The 20,870-nt window shown below is 38.3% G+C and overlaps 3 protein-coding genes across 7 annotated transcripts; 1 reads left to right on the top strand and 2 right to left on the bottom strand.

The window, feature by feature from the left end:
* Positions 1-133: 133 nt before the first annotated feature.
* LOC122020862 (protein ABCI7, chloroplastic-like) lies at positions 134-3,845 on the bottom strand. Its single transcript, XM_042578890.1, has 3 exons — positions 2,855-3,845; positions 814-1,073; positions 134-719 (listed from the first exon to the last, which is right to left on the bottom strand). Exons 1-3 carry the CDS (start codon positions 3,770-3,772, stop codon positions 416-418), a joined length of 1,482 nt encoding a protein of 493 aa, XP_042434824.1. The 5' UTR covers positions 3,773-3,845; the 3' UTR covers positions 134-415.
* Positions 3,846-5,393: 1,548 nt separating this feature from the next.
* Positions 5,394-9,803, top strand: LOC122020968 (pentatricopeptide repeat-containing protein At3g49170, chloroplastic-like). 4 transcript variants are annotated; one of them, XR_006122392.1, is made up of 3 exons: positions 5,394-7,963; positions 8,044-8,222; positions 8,289-9,802. XR_006122392.1 is itself a non-coding variant. In XM_042579032.1 (3 exons), the coding sequence occupies exons 1-3, from the start codon at positions 5,405-5,407 to the stop codon at positions 8,170-8,172; spliced, it is 2,577 nt and encodes an 858-aa protein (XP_042434966.1). In that variant the 5' UTR covers positions 5,394-5,404; the 3' UTR covers positions 8,173-9,803. The 4 variants fall into 4 exon arrangements, 3 of the variants coding, with proteins under 3 accessions (XP_042434966.1, XP_042434964.1, XP_042434965.1); XM_042579032.1 differs by having other exon boundaries at positions 5,394-6,183; positions 6,295-7,963; positions 8,044-9,803; XM_042579030.1 differs by having other exon boundaries at positions 8,044-9,802.
* A 796-nt stretch (positions 9,804-10,599) lies between these two features.
* Positions 10,600-19,727, bottom strand: LOC122020176 (cyclic nucleotide-gated ion channel 1-like). 2 transcript variants are annotated; one of them, XM_042577970.1, is made up of 8 exons: positions 19,553-19,727; positions 18,971-19,093; positions 16,762-17,290; positions 15,966-16,178; positions 14,749-15,029; positions 13,630-13,741; positions 11,525-11,761; positions 10,600-11,352 (listed from the first exon to the last, which is right to left on the bottom strand). In XM_042577970.1, exons 2-8 carry the CDS (start codon positions 18,997-18,999, stop codon positions 10,669-10,671), a joined length of 2,085 nt encoding a protein of 694 aa, XP_042433904.1. In that variant the 5' UTR covers positions 19,000-19,093; positions 19,553-19,727; the 3' UTR covers positions 10,600-10,668. The 2 variants fall into 2 exon arrangements, with proteins under 2 accessions (XP_042433904.1, XP_042433903.1); XM_042577969.1 differs by having other exon boundaries at positions 18,971-19,082.
* Between the last annotated feature and the right edge of the window lie 1,143 nt (positions 19,728-20,870).

The following is a 20,870-nucleotide window of genomic DNA, read 5'->3' as shown; positions in this document are numbered from 1 at the left end:
TGAATGTCTTTGGTGAAGGGGCACTTAGAGATGAATGAATATTTACTTTTCATCCAAAGTAAACGGGCAATTTCAATGACTTGGAGCATTGGTCATTGTTTCACACTACTTTCGGCTAAAAATTTGTGGGATAGATTATTTAATTTTGAGAGTAATCCTTTAAATAAAGATAATACAACAGTGCAACAAGTTAACCTATGGGTGATTTTGCATTCTTCTAGTCTGCAAATTATTCCGTACAGTTAACACAAATGCTCCAAAAAACAGGGGGGAAAAATCCACTCAGACTACATACATTTTAATCACTAGTAAAATTCGCAACTGATCGCCAACTAGCAAATGTTGTCTGTATCATTCATTAAAGCTTGACAATTGGAGTGAAAGCTGAGGCAGTTCGATCCATCTAATCATCGGGTCATTGGGTCGATAGCAAATGCTTTAATTGACTACTTACACTCTTTTTGATAGGTTCAAATGGAATTCGTGATATCACCTCGGCTCCAAATGAGAACACAAGAGCATCTCTTGCTGTTTTGGGGTCAATACCGCGTGCCTGGAAATAGAAGAGCTGGTCTTCTTCGAGGTCACTGATAGCAGCTCCATGGGAGCACTTAACGTCATCCGCAATGATTTGTAAGTTGGGTTTGACATTGGCTGTCGCATGAGGTGCCAACAAAAGTGTTCTTGTCAATTGCCCAGCATCAGTTTGTTGTGCAAATCTGGAAAATGGTAAAGCAGGTCAGATCATAAAAAGGGAAAGTTAATAAGTAATTCAAATGATACATGATCTGATTTCATGGTGAATCTGAATACCTGTTGACCCTGATGTTACCATCGAATACAGCTTGGCCTGAGGAATGAGATACAATGCACTTATGAAGCTGGCGTGAATACCCTCGAGGGTGATCTAAGATTAATGTGCTATGCAGATCTTGTGTCTGGTTGTTCCGAGATATATGAAATGCTGCTAGCTCACTCACAGTATCAGGGCCTAATTGTTGAATATGGAGATTATGTCTACTCAGTCTTCCACCTGTACTAACCTCAATAAGCTCGTAAATACTGGATGCTTCCTGAAAATAAAGGTACTCAAAAATTATTGAAACCCATGTTTGCAGAACGAATTATCTTTCGTTAAAACAGACAACTTTGGGAAACTAAAAGCTCCAAGTTAAAAAAAAAACTAATTCTCTACAATTTGTAACTTCAGAACAACCATATCATTGCTTGTTTTCACTATTCTCTTGTCATGTTTGTCACATATCAGAATTTGGAAGTTGTGCAAGAAAATTAATTAAGTATACAATGTGGCTAGAATACTCATTAGTTGTACGACACTTGAATCTGTATCTTGCTTGCATACTGAATGAAAGCTGGAACACATTGAAAAAACAATATCACAGACACGGTCTTATTTGTATCCTAGATTGACAAAAAATTGTATGGCAATTGTGTCCTAGTGGCAATCTAATTAATTACTGCAAAATATCGTACATGTATTTGTTTCCTCATTTGCATATACAAATGGAAAACTATAAAAATACAACTTTCAATAAGCTTCATATTGTGTTTAAACATGTGATCACTCAAATCTCAACTGTGGCAAATGTTTATGAAAACATGATATGCGATATCAGCATTGTAGTTTGGATAAGTCAATAATTCTTGGCAAGGCATCCTGCTGTGCTGGTACCAATGTTGTATGACATTAGTGATTAGCATGGAAAAGGCGATCAAATTTCAACTATTTAGACCATAGTTAAATAAAGGTGATTTTTTTTTAAAAAAAAAAGTGATAAGTTTGCCTAACTATGAGAAGACAAAAAGCAGCTATTAGACATTGCTTCAACATTTAACCATGAGAAACCTAGGAACCCCCAAGATTTTAGATGCTTGGAAACATTCTGATTCAGATTACAACCATAATAAGCTTTGTTTAACACTTTGCACTTACATTACATTCTCCACACTGATGTATGTTATTATCAAAATTTCAAGAGAACAAATTTCTTATAGCATACAAAAATTTCTATTAAATAACTATGGATGCTGTCTCATCCAACTTCAATTTGAATGTTGAGACCAACATCTCAATTTCTTTATAGTCGGTTTGGTAGGTGGATAAAGTTAAACTACTTAAGTGAAATGTTCTGAAGATTGTATAAAATGACTTACACACACACAAATAAAAACCCCCACTTTATCACTTAATTAATACTTCAATTTTTGAGCGGAGAGAGACAGACGCCCAGATAGTGAGTTTCATTCATTTTAATTCAATTACTCAGCTAAAATATCAGCAATTTTCTTGTTCACAGTAAAAGGCACTGTATCAAAAACTGTTGTATAGGACTACTAGTATATATGTAATGTATCCACAGATGAATTGTTTCTGTAAAGGCTTTGTATCCCAGTGAATTAAATCTGCTTTAATTTTTGCAGAAACAGGAAACATCCAACATATAACTTGATAAAAACAAAGGTAATACTTGCTGTTGCTCAAAAGAGAACAAGACCTTCAATCTTTATTGTGAATGATGTAGATAAATCAAGTTATCAAGTCTCATGGTAACCTGTCAAAATTAGCTTAGACAAATCTAGAACATTATCCTGCAGCTTTCTCTCCATCTAACACTTCTACCATCTTGTGAAAGATTAAGCTATGTTCGTTGGTGTATAGCCCTATAATACAGGAAAGGTATTCATTTGATTTCCCTGACCACCTTAATTTCTCCCCTTCACTTCACAGAAGGATTAGAACAAAGTAGACGAACTGTAATCATAATGTAAAACTCATAAGCAGAAATGAAAAGCTGATACAAACCCTAAGAACTCAAGGATTGACGTAATTCACCTGACGAGTGGATGTCCACTTGATGTGAGCAGCATTTACCGACTGCTTCTGTAAATAAGAATGCACGACCTTGGCACCCTCTCCAATCGAAATTTCCATCACGGAGTTTGCCCAGTAACACCTCTCTGCATTCTCTTCAATCCCCAAGTGCTCCTCCACAATTACAACCTCCGCCCCCTTCTCGGCCACAACCAATACCCTCGGGTTCGACACAGGAAGACACTCGGACCCAACGTCACCCCCCTCGGAGTAGCATAACTGCACGTGAATCGGCTCATCCACCACCCGAACGCCGGCGGGCACGAAGATCACAGCCAAATCAGGAGCGCCGACACCGTTCAAGTCCCAGAAGAGGTCCCCGTCAGTAAACCCTCCGGTTAGGGCTGACACGACCCGGTCGAGGGTGGGTCCTGGTGGAATGGCCGACACGCTGCCGACGAAGACGCCGGTGGGAAGGGCGTCGAGGCGGGAAACAGAGGGAGCGACGCGGCCATCGACTACAGCAAGGAGGTGGGGAGAGGGGGAATCGAGAGGAGTTTCGACGGGAAGGGCGATTGGGGAGGATGCGGGCAGGAGGAGGGAGCTCTTGAGGAAAGCGAGATTGGTGAAGCGGAAGGGCTCGTCTTTGTTGGAGGGCCAGCGCTTGGAGAGCAAGGACTGGGAAGAGCAGTCGCGAAGCTTCTGGAGAGGGGGAGGAGAAGCGGCAGCGGCCGCGGAGGAGAGGGAGTCCTCGAACTTTTCGGCGATCTCGAGGACAAAGGGGTCGGAGAGGGCAGCACGGACGGGGACGAGGCGGCGGGATGCCCGGGAGACCGGAAGGATGAGGGACGCGGCTCCCGGCCGGAGGAGGAGAGAGCGGAGAGGGAGAGGGGGCGGCGCAGAGGCGGCGACGGGGGCGGAAGAGGAGCAGCAGGTCATGGTTGGCCAGTCGAACAGGAATTGCTAATGGCAACTGAATTCGCACGGCACAAATGGACAGTCGTTGTGGATCTGTAAGTAAGAAGGCATCTTTTCTTAAAATCCGATACATTTTGTTTAATAATATATATTTTTTTCAAAAAAAATATTTTTGTTTAACCTATCTTTATTGACTAATTTATAAATAATTTTAATCGATTGATTCAAACACTTTTAATCAAAATTGTTTTATTAATATTTAAAAAATAAAATAGAAGGACTCCAATCGACACTAATACGGTGGTAAAAACGAACTCCCAAAAAGATTGAAGTAAAAAAGATCAGTTGATAGAGATAAAAGTTAAACTGTCAAAATCATGTGGATAAATAGATCTAGAATTACTGACCAGACTAGGTTGGTCGAACGAACCTCGCATTATTGATCGAACGCGAAGTGTCGATCGAACCGTCAGCGTGGTCAGCTTTCGCAATTTGCAGATGAGTTTGAAGTAATGTACTAGTCCACCATTCCTTCCTATCGGAGCTAAGGGTCGATCGGACATAGTAGGTCTCTTAGGTAAAATGAAGGGTCGAGTGAAGAAAGAGTTGTTGGCTGCACTCTGTCAGGCTGAGCTGGCGATCAACCGACCGAGTGATTGTCGGTTGGCCTACAACGGGATCCAACTATCTGTCATATCGTACTCTTTTGAAAGTTCATGCCGAAAAAGACAGAGAATATCTCACCGATAAATTATCCTTTATAAACTTTCAGCCTTTCTCGAGCACATGAGCAGAAGATAAGAGTTGTAGATATGAGGATGTTAAGATGGATGTGTGGACATACGAAGATGGACAAAATAAGAAATGAGAATATTAGAGAGAAAGTCGGAGTTGCATCTATTGAAGACAAACTCCGAGAGACACGTTTAAGATGGTACGGATATGTACTTAGACGACCAATAAATGCTCCAGTTAGGCGATGTGAAATCATGATAAACATGCATATCAAATAAGGAAGAGGAAGACCAAAAAAGACTTGGTTAGCAACAATAAAACAAGATAAAATTTATTTAAATATAGATGATGATATAATAGGAGATAGAATTCAATGACGTAAAAGGATTCATACAGCCGACCCCACCTAGTGGGAAAAGACTTGGTTATTATTGTTGTTGTTGTATAAACTTTCAGCCTGTCAAGTCACAGAGATTGACGAGCTCGTTTAAAGAAAGATGTCCGAGATACTTTATGATATGTCTATTCTTAGGAAAATTTTAGAAAATGTGTTAATATTTTAAGATGCGCATATAATACAACAATGATACTATAAAAGGGTTCTCCATTTATAGATAAAGATATGTGATCTTCTTATTTACATACAATCAAAACTATAGTTTTCGACTACTGGTCTCTTCTATCAACCAAATCGCTAACTTGAATGTTGAATGATCAACGTTAGGACTCTTCTAATTCAGTACTAACACTCTTTGTATTATAGATAATGTGGAATCTTCACCGAGATAATGATAGAATCATGTTTTTAGCTTATCGTTCGGACAGGATTAGACAATATTTTCAAAATTATTATTATTATTATTATTATTATTATTATTATTATTATTAGATAGATAGCAGAGCAGCTTGCTTGGTTGGATGGGCGGCACGATGCTCGCCGAAGCTCACCTCGCTGCCAGATTTCTTCCTTCGAATCCTTCTATCCGCCCTCCTCGCCGCAGCAATCCCACCGCCACAAGCGTTTCTTTCCGTCGGGTTTCCACGAGGAATCCCTCCCTTGAAGCCCTCAAGGATCGCCTTATCCGCCTCGCCGACTCTGGCCGCATCGACGATGCCCTCTCCACCCTCGACCTCATGGCCGACCGCGGCATCCCTGCCGACCTCGTCTCCTACTCTGTCCTCCTCAGGTCCTGCATCCGCTCCCGGGACCTTCGTCGCGGCCGCCTCGTCCAACGCCGCCTTCTCGACTCGGGCCTCCAGTTCGACTCTGTCGTCACAAATTCCCTCATTTCTCTCTACTCCAAATGCGGGGAGTGGGAGGCTGCCCTTTCCATATTCGAAGAAATGGGGAGCAGAAGAGACGTCGTGTCGTGGACCGCACTCGTCTCTTATGGTGCCCAAAACGGTATGCAAGGGAGAGCCATCGCCATGTTCTGCCAAATGCTTGAAACTGGAATCATCCCCAACGAATTCAGCTTCTGTAGCGTGATTCAAGCTTGCTCTAAGTCAGAATACCTGTGGATTGGAAGGGCAATTCTAGGTTTTGTGGTAAAGATGGGATTTTTCTGGTGGGACGCATCGGTTGGTTGTGCCTTGATAGCCATGTTCGCTGAGAATGATGACTTGTTATCCGCCCGCAAGGTGTTTGATGGAATACTTGAAAGGAACGCTGTTGTCTGGACTCTAATGATATCCAGGTATGGACAGCACGGGCGTGGTAGAGATGCACTTGACTTGTACCTGGAAATGATTCTTAGCGATTTCGAGCCTGATCGTTTCACGCTAAGCAGCGTCATTTCTGCATGCAGTGACTTGGAGTCTTTGGAATTTGGACGGCAAATGCATTCTCAAGCCATTAGGTTAGGATTGGCTCATGATGCCTGTGTTGGTTGCACCCTTGTAGACATGTATGCAAAATGCTCATTGATGGATGACTCCAGGAAAGTTTTTGATCGAATGGATGAACACAGTGTCATGTCATGGACCACAATTATCTCAGGCTATGCTCAGAGTAGCATGCATGACGAAAAGGCAATTGAGCTTTTTATCAATATGATCAATGGAAGTGTTCGACCAAATCATTTCACTTATTCCAGCATCCTCAAGGCCTGTGCAAATCTTGCGGATTCGCAGGTGGGGCAGCAAATACATGCCCGAGTCATCAAATCAGGTCTAGCATTTGTAAATTTTGTAGGAAACTCTTTGGTCAGCATGTATGCACGATTCGGAAGGATGGAAGAGGCCATTAGAGCTTTTGATTCATTGTATGAGAAAAATGTGGTTTCCTGTAATGCAATAGCAGATGGATGTGCTAAGAATTATAACTATGAACAAGCAATTGAGGTTCTCTATCAGATTCAGAGTATGGATATGGGTGCCAATGCATTTACCTTCGCGAGCCTGCTGAGCGCAGCGGCAAGTATTGGAATGCTGAGCAAGGGCCAACAGCTCCATGCCCAGTTATTAAAAGCAGGACTTCGGTCGGACATGGGCATCGGTAATTCTCTGATATCTATGTATTCAAGATGTGGTAGTATAGATGATGCTTGCCAAGCTTTTGGTGAGATGAATGATCACAATGTGATTTCATGGACCGCAATGATAACTGGTTTTGCTAAACAAGGGGATGCGGATCAAGCCCTTAAATTATATCAGAATATGGTGTCTGCAGGTGTTAAGCCAAATGCAATAACCTATGTTGCTGTTTTGTCTTCTTGTAGTCATGCAGGTTTGGTTGAACAAGGATGGGAACACTTCCATGCAATGCAAAAGGACCACAGGGTTGCTCCGACAATGGAGCACTATGCCTGCATGGTTGATCTGCTCGGCCGATCAGGTCTTTTGGAGGATGCTTTTAAGTTCATAAATTCCATGCCTTTAAGAGCTGATGTCTTGGTGTGGAGGACACTGCTTGGTGGTTGTAGCGTGCATGGGGACATCAGGTTGGGAGAAATTGCTGCCAAAAGAATCTTGGAGTTGGCTCCAGAGGACCCAGCAGCCTATGTCTTGCTCTCTAATATGTATGCCGAGGTAGGTAGATGGGAGGATGTAGCAACTGTTAGGCATGCTATGAAGGAGAGAAATCTTAACAAAGAAGCTGGATTGAGCTGGATAGAAGTAGAGAACATCATTCATAAGTTTCATGTGGGAGATACTAGTCATCCACAAGCTCAGAAAATCTATGCCAAGTTGGACGAATTGTTTGCTAGAATCAAGGAAATGGGTTATGTGCCAAACACCAACTTTGTTCTTCATGACATAGAGGACCACCTGAAGGAACAATACCTACTTCAGCACAGCGAGAAGATAGCAGTTGCTTTTGGTCTCATAAACACATCGGGTCCCAAGCCGATTCGGGTATTCAAGAACCTTCGTGTCTGTGGAGACTGTCACAATGCGATCAAATGCATATCAAAAGCCACTGGAAGAGATGTTATCTTGAGGGATTCTAACCGTTTTCATCATATTAGGAACGGGGTGTGTTCCTGCAATGACTACTGGTGAGATTTACAAATTTTATCTGCTCACAAGTTGTGTTTAAGTGAATCAGCATTCAGGTGGCTGGAATTCCTCGAGACAATGAAGAGTCCCAGAACACCATCAGCACCACAGTGACATTGTCAAAACTCCCTCAACAAATAGCAAGCCTTGCGAGCACGGCAGCCGCATATCTGACAGAAGAATGAGACACCCCACCAGTAGTACCATTATCAGAATCAGATGGCTTCTCTTCCAGGTATTTCTTTATCAGTCTGCACGCCATGCCACTTGATATCACATCCCATAACCTGTCTCTCGCCAGGATAAGGAATTGGTCTTCCTCAGAGCATTCAATCACCATGAATTCAGGTTCAGAGCTGACATAGGCTTTAGAACGTAGTCTCCTGCATCCATACACGATATCGATTATAACTGACCGTGTCTGAGTACATTGAACATTGCCAAAAGGAACAATAGAATATATGTTATACCAAAGGATCTAGAAATGGACAGTATTCCCAAGACACGAGGACAGTCCCAGTACAAGACTTGCCCTCCCAGAGCTTCTACTCTTTCTGAGCTCCTCTGGTTTGTCGGGCTACTTTAATGGTAGATGTTCAAACACAATGTATAAAATAATTTATTTTAAATGGTCCAAAATTTTTGGTAGCTATAAAATAAGGAAAGAATGCCACGAATGAATGGATAATGCCATGATACTTCGTGTTGTATTCTATAAAGGGATCTTAGGCTCAAATCATGGGACAGCAAGGGGAAAATATAGTGTGTTCTTTAAGGCTGTCAAAGGATTTTTGCACTTCATTCTTTCTACGATGAACAGGCATTCCATTAGATAGACATCAATGAGAAAAAGTAAGCACTAGAAAAAACGGTACTGCTCTGATGTGAGTAGGCAATCCATTATACATATATGCATGAGGAATCGTGAGAAGGATTCCACGGGTCATCGGAGTTGGTAAGTAGTGATTTGTTTGTCACTTGAGAACGTGGGGTCGAACCACGGGGCTGTCAGGGCGTAAATCCCTGAACCCTGTGCACCTCACCCCACCCACTACTTGCTCGCTCGGCTGTCTGATTTACCTCCCTCGTGATCTGGGGTCGGGTGTGGCGGGGACGCTGGGGGGCGAGCGATTTCGTCTTTTGCCACATGAGGAACCGTGAGAAGTATAGACATTAGAGAGTTCACCATGTGTTGACGTGTGGTATCGAGCAACAGTGATTTATCTTCCTTAACATAATCTGGGAATGGACTCTGAGGGGCACCTGGAGTGAGCGTAATAACCTTTTTACGACAATGGTATCAAGCAGCAAACTTTACTAGATCAATGAGTAAGAACCTGCAAACTAAAAAAATTACATGATACACTAGAAGAGATAGAGGTGATTCAGTGGAGTATACCAAGAAAGCAATGAGCATTAATTTATTTTCCTTAATAACTGAATGCAGAATTGATCGCCCTTAGAAGAAAAAACGCAGAACTACTTGGATATACATATACATACACATTCAACATTACATATTTACATTCTTGATATGGAATGGGCACAGGTACAAACTAGAAACATTATGCCAACGGTGGCATGGCTAACTTCTATATTCAAATTGTATGTGGAAATGCTATATTTGTATACTTGCAAATGGATATAAATTGACTGTATCTATATTTCTGTGCTAGATTTATCCAAACATAGTTGCTACAAATAAACAGAACAAATTTGTATTAAAAATGATAACCAAACGTGGAAGACTATGTTTCAGCTGATCCCTTAGGTAATTCAGTTGCATTAAAAAACTTAACAGAATAGTGTGTAGCTTGTTAGCTTCTTTTTTTAAAATCAATATTATCTAACATCCGTTATTTCTGGAATTGTGTGAATTGCGACAAAAAAATATTCTTTGACGATTTCTTCTTTACTTCTTTTGGGTTTGATTTGCTCATTTTGATTTAAGGATCAATATCTCTGTCTATATTTTCAATGTTTAGTTGTCGCATGCAAGTTATTATTGAATGGCATACAAAGAATTTAACTAAAGATCTTTCATGGAGTTCCTTAACAGGATGGAACAACACAACTTTATTTACAAGTCTTCACTGTGAGACCAGGAGGATAACTCTACATGTCAGAATACAGAGTACTTAGATGATTTGTATTATCTAAAAGAGGAAGAAAGAATGTGAAAGGTAGATCATCAGTGAGGAAGAAAAATAGTGTCGTTTGAGAATATCATTGACAAAAGAAGAGAAAGACACGAGATCATGAGTGAAAAAGAAAAAAAGATACGAAAACACTATGAGAAAATAAAAAATAGAAGATTATTAATAATTATTAAGGTGTATAATTTTAGAGATTATTGTGGCAAAGAAAGAAGCAATTAAGTTTTTTTTTAAAAAAATATACAATTGAAAAATAGTAAAAAATTTTAAAAAAAATTAGAATATTTTAAGATTAAAAATTGATATTTTTTTAATTCATCTAAATTTAAGGGTGAATATATATATATATATATATATATAAACTTGGGGCCCAATTTTATTGGGGGCCTAGTGCGGCTTTAGACGTTATATTTGATCAACGGTACCTCGTTGTCGAAGAGTAGTAGTTTAGGCTGGTAAAAGATATAAATTCCACGAATAATCTCAACTAGAATAAATATGTTCGTCCTCCGCACAGGATTGTTTCTATTCAGCAGAAAAATCGGGCTCTGCTGGCTTCTGCAATAACATCAATGTGCATGCCTTGTTGCTCTTGTGCCGCCTCAAGTTACGCAGAACATTGGTTGCAAACCTCGAAGCATACAACGCCGCACCAAGGCTTGGAGAAGCAGCAACATCACTGGCCACCATTGCATCATGGAGATTACTTTCCTCTTTCTCATGTAAAGCATCTTCGAGCTTCTTTTTCGTGTACCTCCGCCATGCTGCCTGTATAAAGCAGGCTGCCCATGTCCTCCATTGCTGCGAATGGAATCGGAACGTGTGCTGCAGCTGCTTGCTGTGCAGCCTTCTGAACTGGGATGCGACAAACTTGAGATCGTCGGCCATGAGAGCGAAGGCTTCCACTTCGGACAGGGTTCTGACTGTTCTCGTGGAGATTGGGAGGCTGGTTATGGAGGTCGGGTCCAGGGCCCAGGTCAGGAGCTCCTCGCCACAGAAGTCTCCTGCCGTGAGATAATCTGAATTGAAAAAGCCGGTCCTTCCGCCGTCGGTGGTGGTGCTCTCTAGCTTCCCTCGCATGATGAAAAGCATTTCATTCACTGGGTCTCCTTCGCGGCAAATGCAGCTGGACTCGGTGTAGAGAATGGGTTGCAGACGGTCGGACATGGCGTCCATGAGTTGATCGTCCATTTTCTCAAACATAGGAACCTACATGGAGGATGAGCGTCACTGGTAAGGAAATCCCTTAAATTAAAACTATTATTTTTCAATAAGCAATAAACATACGAGTAAAGATTTAAACCAGTGAAAGGCTTTCAACATGCGCGTGAACTGAACTTCAATTTGAGAAGTAAACTAGAAAGAAAGTTCAAATTTATACCCGCTTGAGAAGTGATAAGCAGAGGTGGCGCTTTACATCCCTTCGAAGGTCTTTAGGAAGGTTTTGAAGGAGATGCTTCTCATCTACTCCTCTTGTTTCTTGCCATTTATACTGCTCATAGCGGCTTATTCGCTCCTTCAGGCTTTCAGGAAGCAACCTATGAGACATCCATTGTTCTGCATCTCTCCTTTTGATTCTCATTTCTTCTATCCTCACTGCAGCTGATTGTAGATATGTCTGCGATGTACAAAAGTTGCTGTGGATGCAATATATGATATATTTTGTAATGGAGAAATGATATTTGCCGCAACAATTCGCCGCGACAACTTGCCGCGACAGGAACATTGATCGGTCTGTAGACCGATCAGGTTGCCTCCTGATCGGTCTACAGACCGATCAGGTAGGTGTCGCGGCAAGTTGTCGCGGCGAATTTGTCGCGGCAAATATCATTTCTCTTTTGTAATGGGATGAACATAAATAGAGAATTTCTTTATTCCTTCGACAATTTGTTATCAATCGCCCCGCCACTAAATAGATATAAGGTGACTAATATGACTGAGATAGACAACTTTTGAAATAGAGATCTCTCAGTAAATGATTTAAATATAATTAAACAGGTAGTTTTTTTTTTTTTAGACTCCATTTAAATATAATCTTTAAACGTGCATCCCAAGCAAAATATTAACATTTACAAAAAAAATTTAAAGGGACATGCAAAAATATTGACTATTTGGTTATGTCTTTCAGTACTCAAGTTGTATCACCTTTTTATATGAAATGAAATGAAATGAAATAAAATAAAACAAAAGCAAACATCAACATTCTTACTCATCTAATGATAAATTGGATTTTTTTTGTTAATGTTATTACCGACTTAATGTGAACAAAATAATATTGCTTTTTGTTATGCATAGTTGATTTCTTGCAGGAACTTCCTCAACCATCTGGTAGGCAATCCCACCACATATTCTGCCTTACAAGCAGAAGTGCAACAATTTGCTATTCTTTTGATTAGATTTTCATCCCAATTTCTATCCAAATAGCTAACAAGTCGAAATTTATTAGTACATGAGTGCAATAATCATGATACTTTGACGTACTATTTTGACAACTTTTAGTTGTCAAAATTACTCACTATGCAGTGCCATATAAGTATTTGACCTCGTTCAAGTTAAGTGTTCTATACCAGTTAAGTTGGTAGAACATGTACAAATTGTGCTGCCTAAAACTTAAGCTCTTGACTAACAAGGCAGAAAAATAATATTAAACTGAAAGAATGTCTAATGCATGAGATCCTAGCTCACCTTATTAACTCAAAATAAGATCTAATTGACTAAGAAAAATCCTATTTTATGTCTAAAGTTATAACTTGTAAAGGGATTAATTTCTCTTAAAACTATAAGAAACTTTTTAACAACCCCTAGAAATTAAAATCATACAGAACTTTTAAACTCTAAAATTTAAAATGAAATTTCTAAATTGATCCCTAACTTTTGAACTATCATTCACCCTTACCAAGGACAACTTTTTGTGGCAAAAGGTGAATACGCTCGCCCTCAGCGCCCCCGCTAGCCCGTCCCAAGACTAACACGGAGGAGGTAAATCACGGACGGCTACTAGCCTTTGGAATAGTGACTAGCACATAAAGGAGGTATTTACCTCGGCTTTGCCGAGATTCGAACCCCAGACCTCATTGTGGCAACACTTCATGTGCTAGCTACTAGACTCATCCGAGGGGACCCTTACCAAGGACAACTTGACCTATGTTGTAGTGGCTTCTTAGATCTAAAATTTGTTTCATGGGGGAAAAAAAAAAAACTACTTGTATGTTTGCTAAGAACACGCCCTTTGGTGGTTCCCATGAATGTGTCTGCCTCTCCCACTAAGCACCATACAAATAATAAAATTCCTGTCATAATATGACATAAAACAACACCACTCTGTAGATGGTTTAGAAAAAGGACTAGAACTTTGGAAAGTTTCAGCATGTATTTGCAAAAGGTGATCCTCGTATCTTATGTGATATAAGGAAGAACTCTCTTGCTATTAAGAAAACAGAATGAAAATCCAAAGCATAAGAAGCATTGAGAAGTAGAATATCATACCTGCATATTGCCAATTAGAAGTGCAAAAAGAACTAAACCAGAGATGGAAACAAAAACTGCAAACATAATCTCCCATATGAAAGTGCTTGTTTGAAGGTTTTGTCCAAGAGAACTGCAAAAATATCAAATCTTAGCCACAAGAAACATTATTGGATGAAAAATCATTTTGATAAAGTCCCCCCAAAGAGGAAATTATGTATCTATTGAAGAGAGAATTGGCATATGCTAAATTGTTCATTTAAGTGAAGAGCAACTGGAAGGAAACACATGTAACATGTAACCATATATAGAACAATTGATTCCGTCAATCATAACCAAGTTGAGTCATAACAATTTGTACAAACAAATGAAACTTGTAAAGGAAGAATGAATAATTACTCATGTAGTACAATATCAATGATGCAGATCATTTATGGTGTTGCTAAGGACAACTGGAGGAAAAGAGAAATAAAAACCTGTCAACTATTGTTAGGTTTTGCATAGTTAAAAGAAAAATAATTATACAAATCATTAATGCTTTGTGGTCTTTTATTAGGAGTTCATCACCTCCTGAGGAGCAAATAAAAGAGAGACAAAGAGAGAGAGAGAGAGAGAGAGAGAGAGAATGGCAAACGAATTTACATGGTAAAACAATGAATTACCTTGGCCCATGACCACAACGTGCCCTCTATATAATTTAAATACTAATACAAATAATGCAGGTAGTTCAATGGTGGAATAAGATCCACTAACTGACCCAAACTTGTTGAGACTTATAGCTTGTTGTAGTAGTAGACTGTAGTAATTCAAGTAGTTAATAGCAGCTAAAATCTAGATTCAATTGCAGAATAAACAACATATGCAAAGTAGGAGCTAGATCCCAGGTGCAACAGCACTTGAATCTGCATATTGTGTAGAATCAAGCTCCACATTTCCCATCAGCGTTGTACCAGTAGAGAGAATAAAAACTATTGAACTGTCAAGAGGAATAATTTCAAATAATCAGCAAAATCATTCAGTAAAGATAAGCATGGAGTAACATAGTTATTCTCAGTCACTTGAGCTAAACAACAGTTGCCAGTTAAACAAAAGAGAGGAAATATCAAGGATGCATTTCAAAGTTCTGCATTGATGTAATACCTTAGATTTTGGAGCCCCCACCAAAAGCAATAAAGAAACTTCTCCAGGAACTTTTTTGATTGAACAACATTTTGAAGAGCTGGTAGATAAATTCCAAAGTCAAATTCAGTTGCATTGTCTGGAGTTATAGGGCAAAGAGTTTCTAAGAAACTATTTTTCTGGCTGTTTGCTTGTCCACATACTAAAAAGTCAGTTACGCAATCAGACTCTAGTGCACAAGCTTTTCTCCAACAGGTGTTTTCACGTTCTATAGAAAGTAAATACCATAACGCTCCCAATATCTACAAGAAAAGGAAGGTTCACATCAGGAAAAGTTAAGTTCTTTCAAGTACAATGAATATATATAGCTATAGCTTTGGCAAGTTATTTCTGTCATATGCAATAAGTTTTTTTATTAAAAAATATTATTATTTAAAAGAAGAATGGTTGGACATACAACATTTAGGAAAGTGTAGCTCCTTTTTAAGTTCTTCAACTACTAAGAATTATTTTCTCATCGGACTCTTCAGGTGATTGAAATTAGCTTAGCTAATATTTGTAAAATATGAAGAATATAATAGGCTAATAGGTTAATGGTATAGCAGATTTAGTCCCACATTGATTGTCATATTATATATTTATTTTTAAAGGGCTTAGTTGTAATTTATAAAAATAGTTTTTTGCAAAATGAAAACCCAAACCCTATTCCTTATCTCTCCTATGTGTTCTTCAACTTTCACACTAACCCTCAAACCTCCGCCCGCCTGTGTTGCCACTGCCGTCGTTGCCCATGACATTATCGTAGCCTCGTGACATCAAAGTACTTGTTGAGATGTATGCATAGTACTGATGGAGTTTCTTCAAATGTATACATTTAGTTAGTTTAGTTAGATATTATTTATATTTTTGCTGCGAGACTATCGCAATTCAAGTGCGGTGAGCAAAGTTAATTTCATAACAAATGTAGCTCATGTGCGATGTAACACTGATACTTCTAGATTTAAGATTTTATAGTGTCTTATATATAAACACCTATAGATGGTTATCTCATTAGAATGCAGTTCAACATTTCCCCATTCCCGAACTTAAAGTTATCCATAAGTAACTTAATCTACGAAATAGTTTGACATCAACAGGAAGAAAACTTAGAGACTAAGTTCAAAGATTTAGCTAAGACTAGCACAAATTCAAAATCAACATGCAGCAAAAATAAAAAATGGCACATTGTATACACTCACATGACTTGCAAGCATATAAAGTAAAAGGTTAAATGCAGCTCCAGCCCATGCTGTTTTGGCGATTATGCCAGAGGACCTTGTAACTTCAAGATACAATGGTATGATCCGAATAAGTCTTGGGAAATACTGAAATATGACTATATAAACTAGTACATTCTTTGCATTCAAAAGTGCCGATCCTTCAAGTTTGGGCACTATTATCAGAATAACCATCTGTGTAGAAAAGAAAATGTAATTATTGTAGCATTGTCAAAGAAATGAGACTTTGAGAATATCTATTTACGTTGATAAAATTAAAATACAAGAATTGAACAAGGAAACTTTTGGATGTGCCCTACACTTTGATGGAAAGATAGTTGCAAGTCATATGAACTATAGAAAGTTGAACCATTTGTATGTAGGACACTCATTTTCAGTTGATTGTTCCATTAGACTTCAAATTTTCCCACAAGTTCTAGGAGCCCCTCGAGGAGCGTGGACACACTAGAGATGGCTTAAGGTATTTCAACTACTTAAGAGCGTCATATACTAAGAACAAGTTACTGCTGCATATACCTTGAACTAACCATACAGGAGCAAGTACAGTTCTAAAACTATTGTTACATTTTAAAGTTACATACATATTTAAAAAAAAAATTACAGTATAGCAACTAAATATTTGATATTACATGTATTCCCTGATATGACTAATCCAAGACATTTAAAATAATCAAAAACATTCATAGTTTAACTTAATCAGGTTGAAGATTTACTAATGTGTAACATGTACTAGTTAATAGTACGTCAAGTGCAATACCTGCGGAAGTGGGAGAACAGCAAGAATGTCAATTATGAAATATGACGATAAATATCTTTTGGCTATTGCTGAAAAATCCTCAATCAAAACTCCCCTTCCAAATACCCTAGATGAACGAGCAACGAAACCAGTTCGAAATTGGAAAATTATATGGACTGCATAGAAGATATCTGTGAAAAAACGCAGTATGCAAGCAGCAATTTCCAGATTGTTTTGCAAATAAAGGCAATTATTGTCACCATCAATGACTGGAATGTAGAAAAACAAGGGGTCCACAGAAACAGCAACTATACAGGATATAACAAATATTTTATTCCACCTCTGAAGAAATGGTCCTTGAGGATCTAGAACTTTCCTTTTAGACTTTGGTTCTCGTTTAGATGATTCTGTTAAAAACTGAAAGAACTTTCTTATCCAATCAAAAGCTCTTTGAAAATTCAGGTTTATGTAGCTAAAACTACTTCTATTCTTTCTTCCTAAAAAAGCCTTATCTGAGTCCACAGATAGCTCTGAACTCCAGTCCCGAAACCTGTTTACAATGAAGAGATGACAATAAGATTGCTTATAAGAGTTCCATAGAAAAATTCATACTGCATAACTAAATAAGTTATAATTTCTAACAATTTGACCGAAGAAGGTAAATTGGCAATTAGAGATTAAAACCAGGTAAAACATTAAAATAAATGGAAAAAGAATTAATTACAATTTCAAGATTCACATTCCTCTGACTGTCAAGAAAAAACTTGCATGCATAGGATGTAGACCGGATTTCCTCTCAATGTCACTTACAATTTGCTTATGTGGCACACTGCATGACCTTTCTGAAACTCCCTAAAATATTAGTCTGCATCAATGATGCAACCATAAAATATGCACTTGATCTGTTTCTTTTTTTAAAAGAACATGAGCATTTAAATTTAGCGATGCCAATTGGATGCAGAAACAAAAGTTGAATGATTTAAGATTCCGCTTACATGTGTGACTCATGCAAAAGCTCTTTGGTCTATGGATGATGTGCAAAGTCAACCATCAGATAATTCATAAAGCTAAGAATAGAGCCAAAATCAAATTGCAAAGAACTTCAATGATATGAGATTAAATATCAACATAAATTGGGAGATTATTCATGGAACCTCTACATGCAATACCTACTATCTTAATATTCAGAGTGATCTATAAAAATGCTACTTTGTAAATTTTTGTAGTCATATTAGGATTTTGATAATTATAAATTTAACTTTCAGCTTTAAGCTACTTTAAAATTTAAACTTTCCAGTTTCAATATGATTAAAATTTTAATCCAGATGTGGAAGTTAATCAATTTCCACAAATCCATAAAATCAATTTCAATGATACTTGAAATCATATTCATGTGAATTACTTTGTGAACCAATTAAAAAAAAAAAAAAAGGGCAGATCGGTGCATGAAGCTCCCGCCATGCGGGGTTCCGGGGAAGGATCCATTGTGCGCAGCCTTACCCTACTTTTTGCAAGAGGCTATTTTCAGGATTCGAACCTGGGGCCTTTTGGTCACATAATAACAACTTTACCGTTGCGCCAAGGCTCCCCTTCACTTTGTGAACCAATTAAGTGGATAAATCACATTTCCTTTTTTTGCTTCCCACTATTAACTCTAACTAACAAAAGCGCCTTCTTCATAAACTTGAGCTTAAGTAGATGAAAAATGTTCAAGTTCACATGGTCTAACATAAGCCTCATGAAGGAGATTAATTAACCTCCCTCATCTGTGTGATCAAATATCTTTAGCTTTTTGTTGTTGTAAAAGCTCCATGGCCTAATTTGGAGTCTAGATCATGCATTACTAACAAGCCTAGCAATTGTACCCAATTTCTACTTGAGCATATTCACCATGTCTAAATTAGATCTATTTTGGCACGATTTACCATGGTCTCGTTCTTGCTTGGAACCATGTTATCCAAATGGATTAACCAACAATGCAGGATCAATGTAGGATCTTGATACTTCTTTATAGCTTAAAAACTGAGGTCCAAGGAATTAGTGACAAGTTCACAAATGTCCTAAGAATTGGAAGTAGAGTGTGAGCACTAAGCTCTTAATTTCTTAGAAGTCTACCAACCTTGTAAAAAAATTATATTTATATAAGCACTACTAATAGTAACATATTTAGATGCTAAAAAAGGATAGTTACCATATATAGATTGGCATTGCAAATAAAATAATAGCTTACCTCATGTATTTATCCTCCAAATGATCCATGACCTCAGCTTGATTATCATGCAGCGGGAGATTGAAATATACGTTTGCATATATCAATAAGTATCGCCTTATAGATTAGTTACCTGACAAATGCCTACCAACCATGAAAATAAAGACAAATCATAGAAATTTCATAAACGACTTTTTGTTGTGTCTATGTAAAAGCAAGACAATGAAACAGACAAACATCACTATTTGCAGTTAGCAAATGCCTGCACTGGTGCAGTACTAAGATTGAGAACTTAAGTAGTCAAGCATGACTTTTGAAAATTCAGAAAAGTGGAGCTTCACACAATGAAGAGGAACATAATGGTGCACTTTTTTCCGCATTTAATTTTAACATAAACTCCGAGTTACAATGACGAAGAAACTAGAGGGGAACAATTCGAAAGCTGGGGAAAAGGGAACGAGATCGAAACCCTCGCCAAGTCAACCTTCACACAACTGCTACAATCATCACAAAACCAAGATCGAACCAACATCCAAACAAAGTGCACAACCAAAAAGGAGACGAAATCTGATCCAAACGAATTAAGAGGAACAACTCGCATACCTCCCGATCCGCGATGGAGGAGGAGGATTTTTCCCTCCAGGCTGGAGATTCATCTTCTCTGTTTCGACGGGAAGGTTGTTCACTACCAACGCATCCGCCAATTTTAAAATCTCGGAAACAGCTGTCACAGATTAAATAGGCAGAGAAACTTCTTGGATGCTTCCGGAGGACGTGGAGAGGCGGAGAGGAGCAAGCGGCAGGCCGTACCTACTGTGAGTCCACTATGCGACGGCCTAGGCTCTTTACGGATCCCCTCCAATTATGATTCTAACGATACTCTTACTGCCGACTCTTGCCTGTCGATCTATGACGTAACAACCTCTTTGAAGCACTTGTCCTTCCAAAATCATCTCGTCAATGGGGCTGTGATTGGTCGGTGTCCGAATTAGGATTATTTTCATTTAAATCCATCAAAATCTTGATTTTATTAACAACTATTGTTCATTTCTCCTCGTTATCATCTTTGTTTTCATCGAGAAAGAAATATATTCATATGTTTCAATGAAATTTAAGTTGCTGTGCACTCGTTAGATCTTTCAAATGATTAATCAAGTATTTAAGGGTTGAATTTTAATTGTAATATATTATAAAAGTTTTCTTCCAGTGGGATAATCATTTTTAAGAATACTGACTTCTTCAATGGTCTCCCAATACTATAAGAAAATTAATTTATTATGACACATATAAATATTTTTATAATATATTTATGCCAACACTAATGGTTTAATAACATCTTTATAAAATACCTTATAAAGTGATGTCATCTTAGATCCACCTTATATTCTACATTTTACAATATAATGTTAAAAGTTTTTTTTTAAAATTGTACTCTAAAATATCATAAAGTCTTTTTTTAAGGACATTTATATATGCCATGTTATCATCAAAATAGTAACAAAAGTTAAATGCCACCAAAATTTATTTATTATGATACAACAATAACAACCAAACATTTCCCACTAGGTGGGGTCGCCTGTATGAATCCTTTTACGCCATTGAGCTCTATCTCCTATTATATCATCATCTATATTTAAATAAATTTTATCTTGTTTTATTGTTGCTAACCAAGTCTTTTTTTATCTTCCTCTTCCTCGTTTGATATGCATGTTTATCATAGTTTCACATCGCCTAACTGGAGCATTTATTGGTCGTCTAAGTACATGTCCGTACCATCTTAAACATGTCTCTCGAAGTTTGTCCTCAATAGATGCAACTCCGACTTTCTCTCTAATGCTCTCATTTCTTATTTTATCCATCTTCGTATGTCCACACATCCACCTTAACATCCTCATCTCTGCAACTCTCATATTTTGCTCAT

Source organism: Zingiber officinale, chromosome 9A (genome assembly GCF_018446385.1).
Source record: "Zingiber officinale cultivar Zhangliang chromosome 9A, Zo_v1.1, whole genome shotgun sequence".
Taxonomy (NCBI): Eukaryota; Viridiplantae; Streptophyta; class Magnoliopsida; order Zingiberales; family Zingiberaceae; genus Zingiber; species Zingiber officinale.
Note: the sequence above shows the minus strand (reverse complement) of the source record. Positions and strands in the feature narration are given on the sequence as shown.

Excerpts from the sequence above, each read along its gene's own strand:
- LOC122020862 (XM_042578890.1), bottom strand. The coding sequence starts at position 3,772 with ATGACCTGCTGCTCCTCTTCCGCCCCCGTCGCCGCCTCTGCGCCGCCC. Across the intron at positions 1,074-2,854 it reads AGTGGACATCCACTCGTCAG|GAAGCATCCAGTATTTACGA; the intron begins GTGAATTACGTC and ends CTTTATTTTCAG. Across the intron at positions 720-813 it reads GGTAACATCAGGGTCAACAG|ATTTGCACAACAAACTGATG; the intron begins GTATTCAGATTC and ends ACCATTTTCCAG.
- LOC122020968 (XM_042579030.1), top strand. The coding sequence starts at position 5,405 with ATGGGCGGCACGATGCTCGCCGAAGCTCACCTCGCTGCCAGATTTCTT. Across the intron at positions 7,964-8,043 it reads TTCATCATATTAGGAACGGG|GTGGCTGGAATTCCTCGAGA; the intron begins GTGTGTTCCTGC and ends ATCAGCATTCAG.
- LOC122020176 (XM_042577970.1), bottom strand. The coding sequence starts at position 18,999 with ATGGATCATTTGGAGGATAAATACATGAG. Across the intron at positions 13,742-14,748 it reads TGGGGGCTCCAAAATCTAAG|TTCTCTTGGACAAAACCTTC; the intron begins GTATTACATCAA and ends ATATTTTTGCAG. Across the intron at positions 11,353-11,524 it reads GCTTATCACTTCTCAAGCGG|GTTCCTATGTTTGAGAAAAT; the intron begins GTATAAATTTGA and ends TCCTCCATGTAG.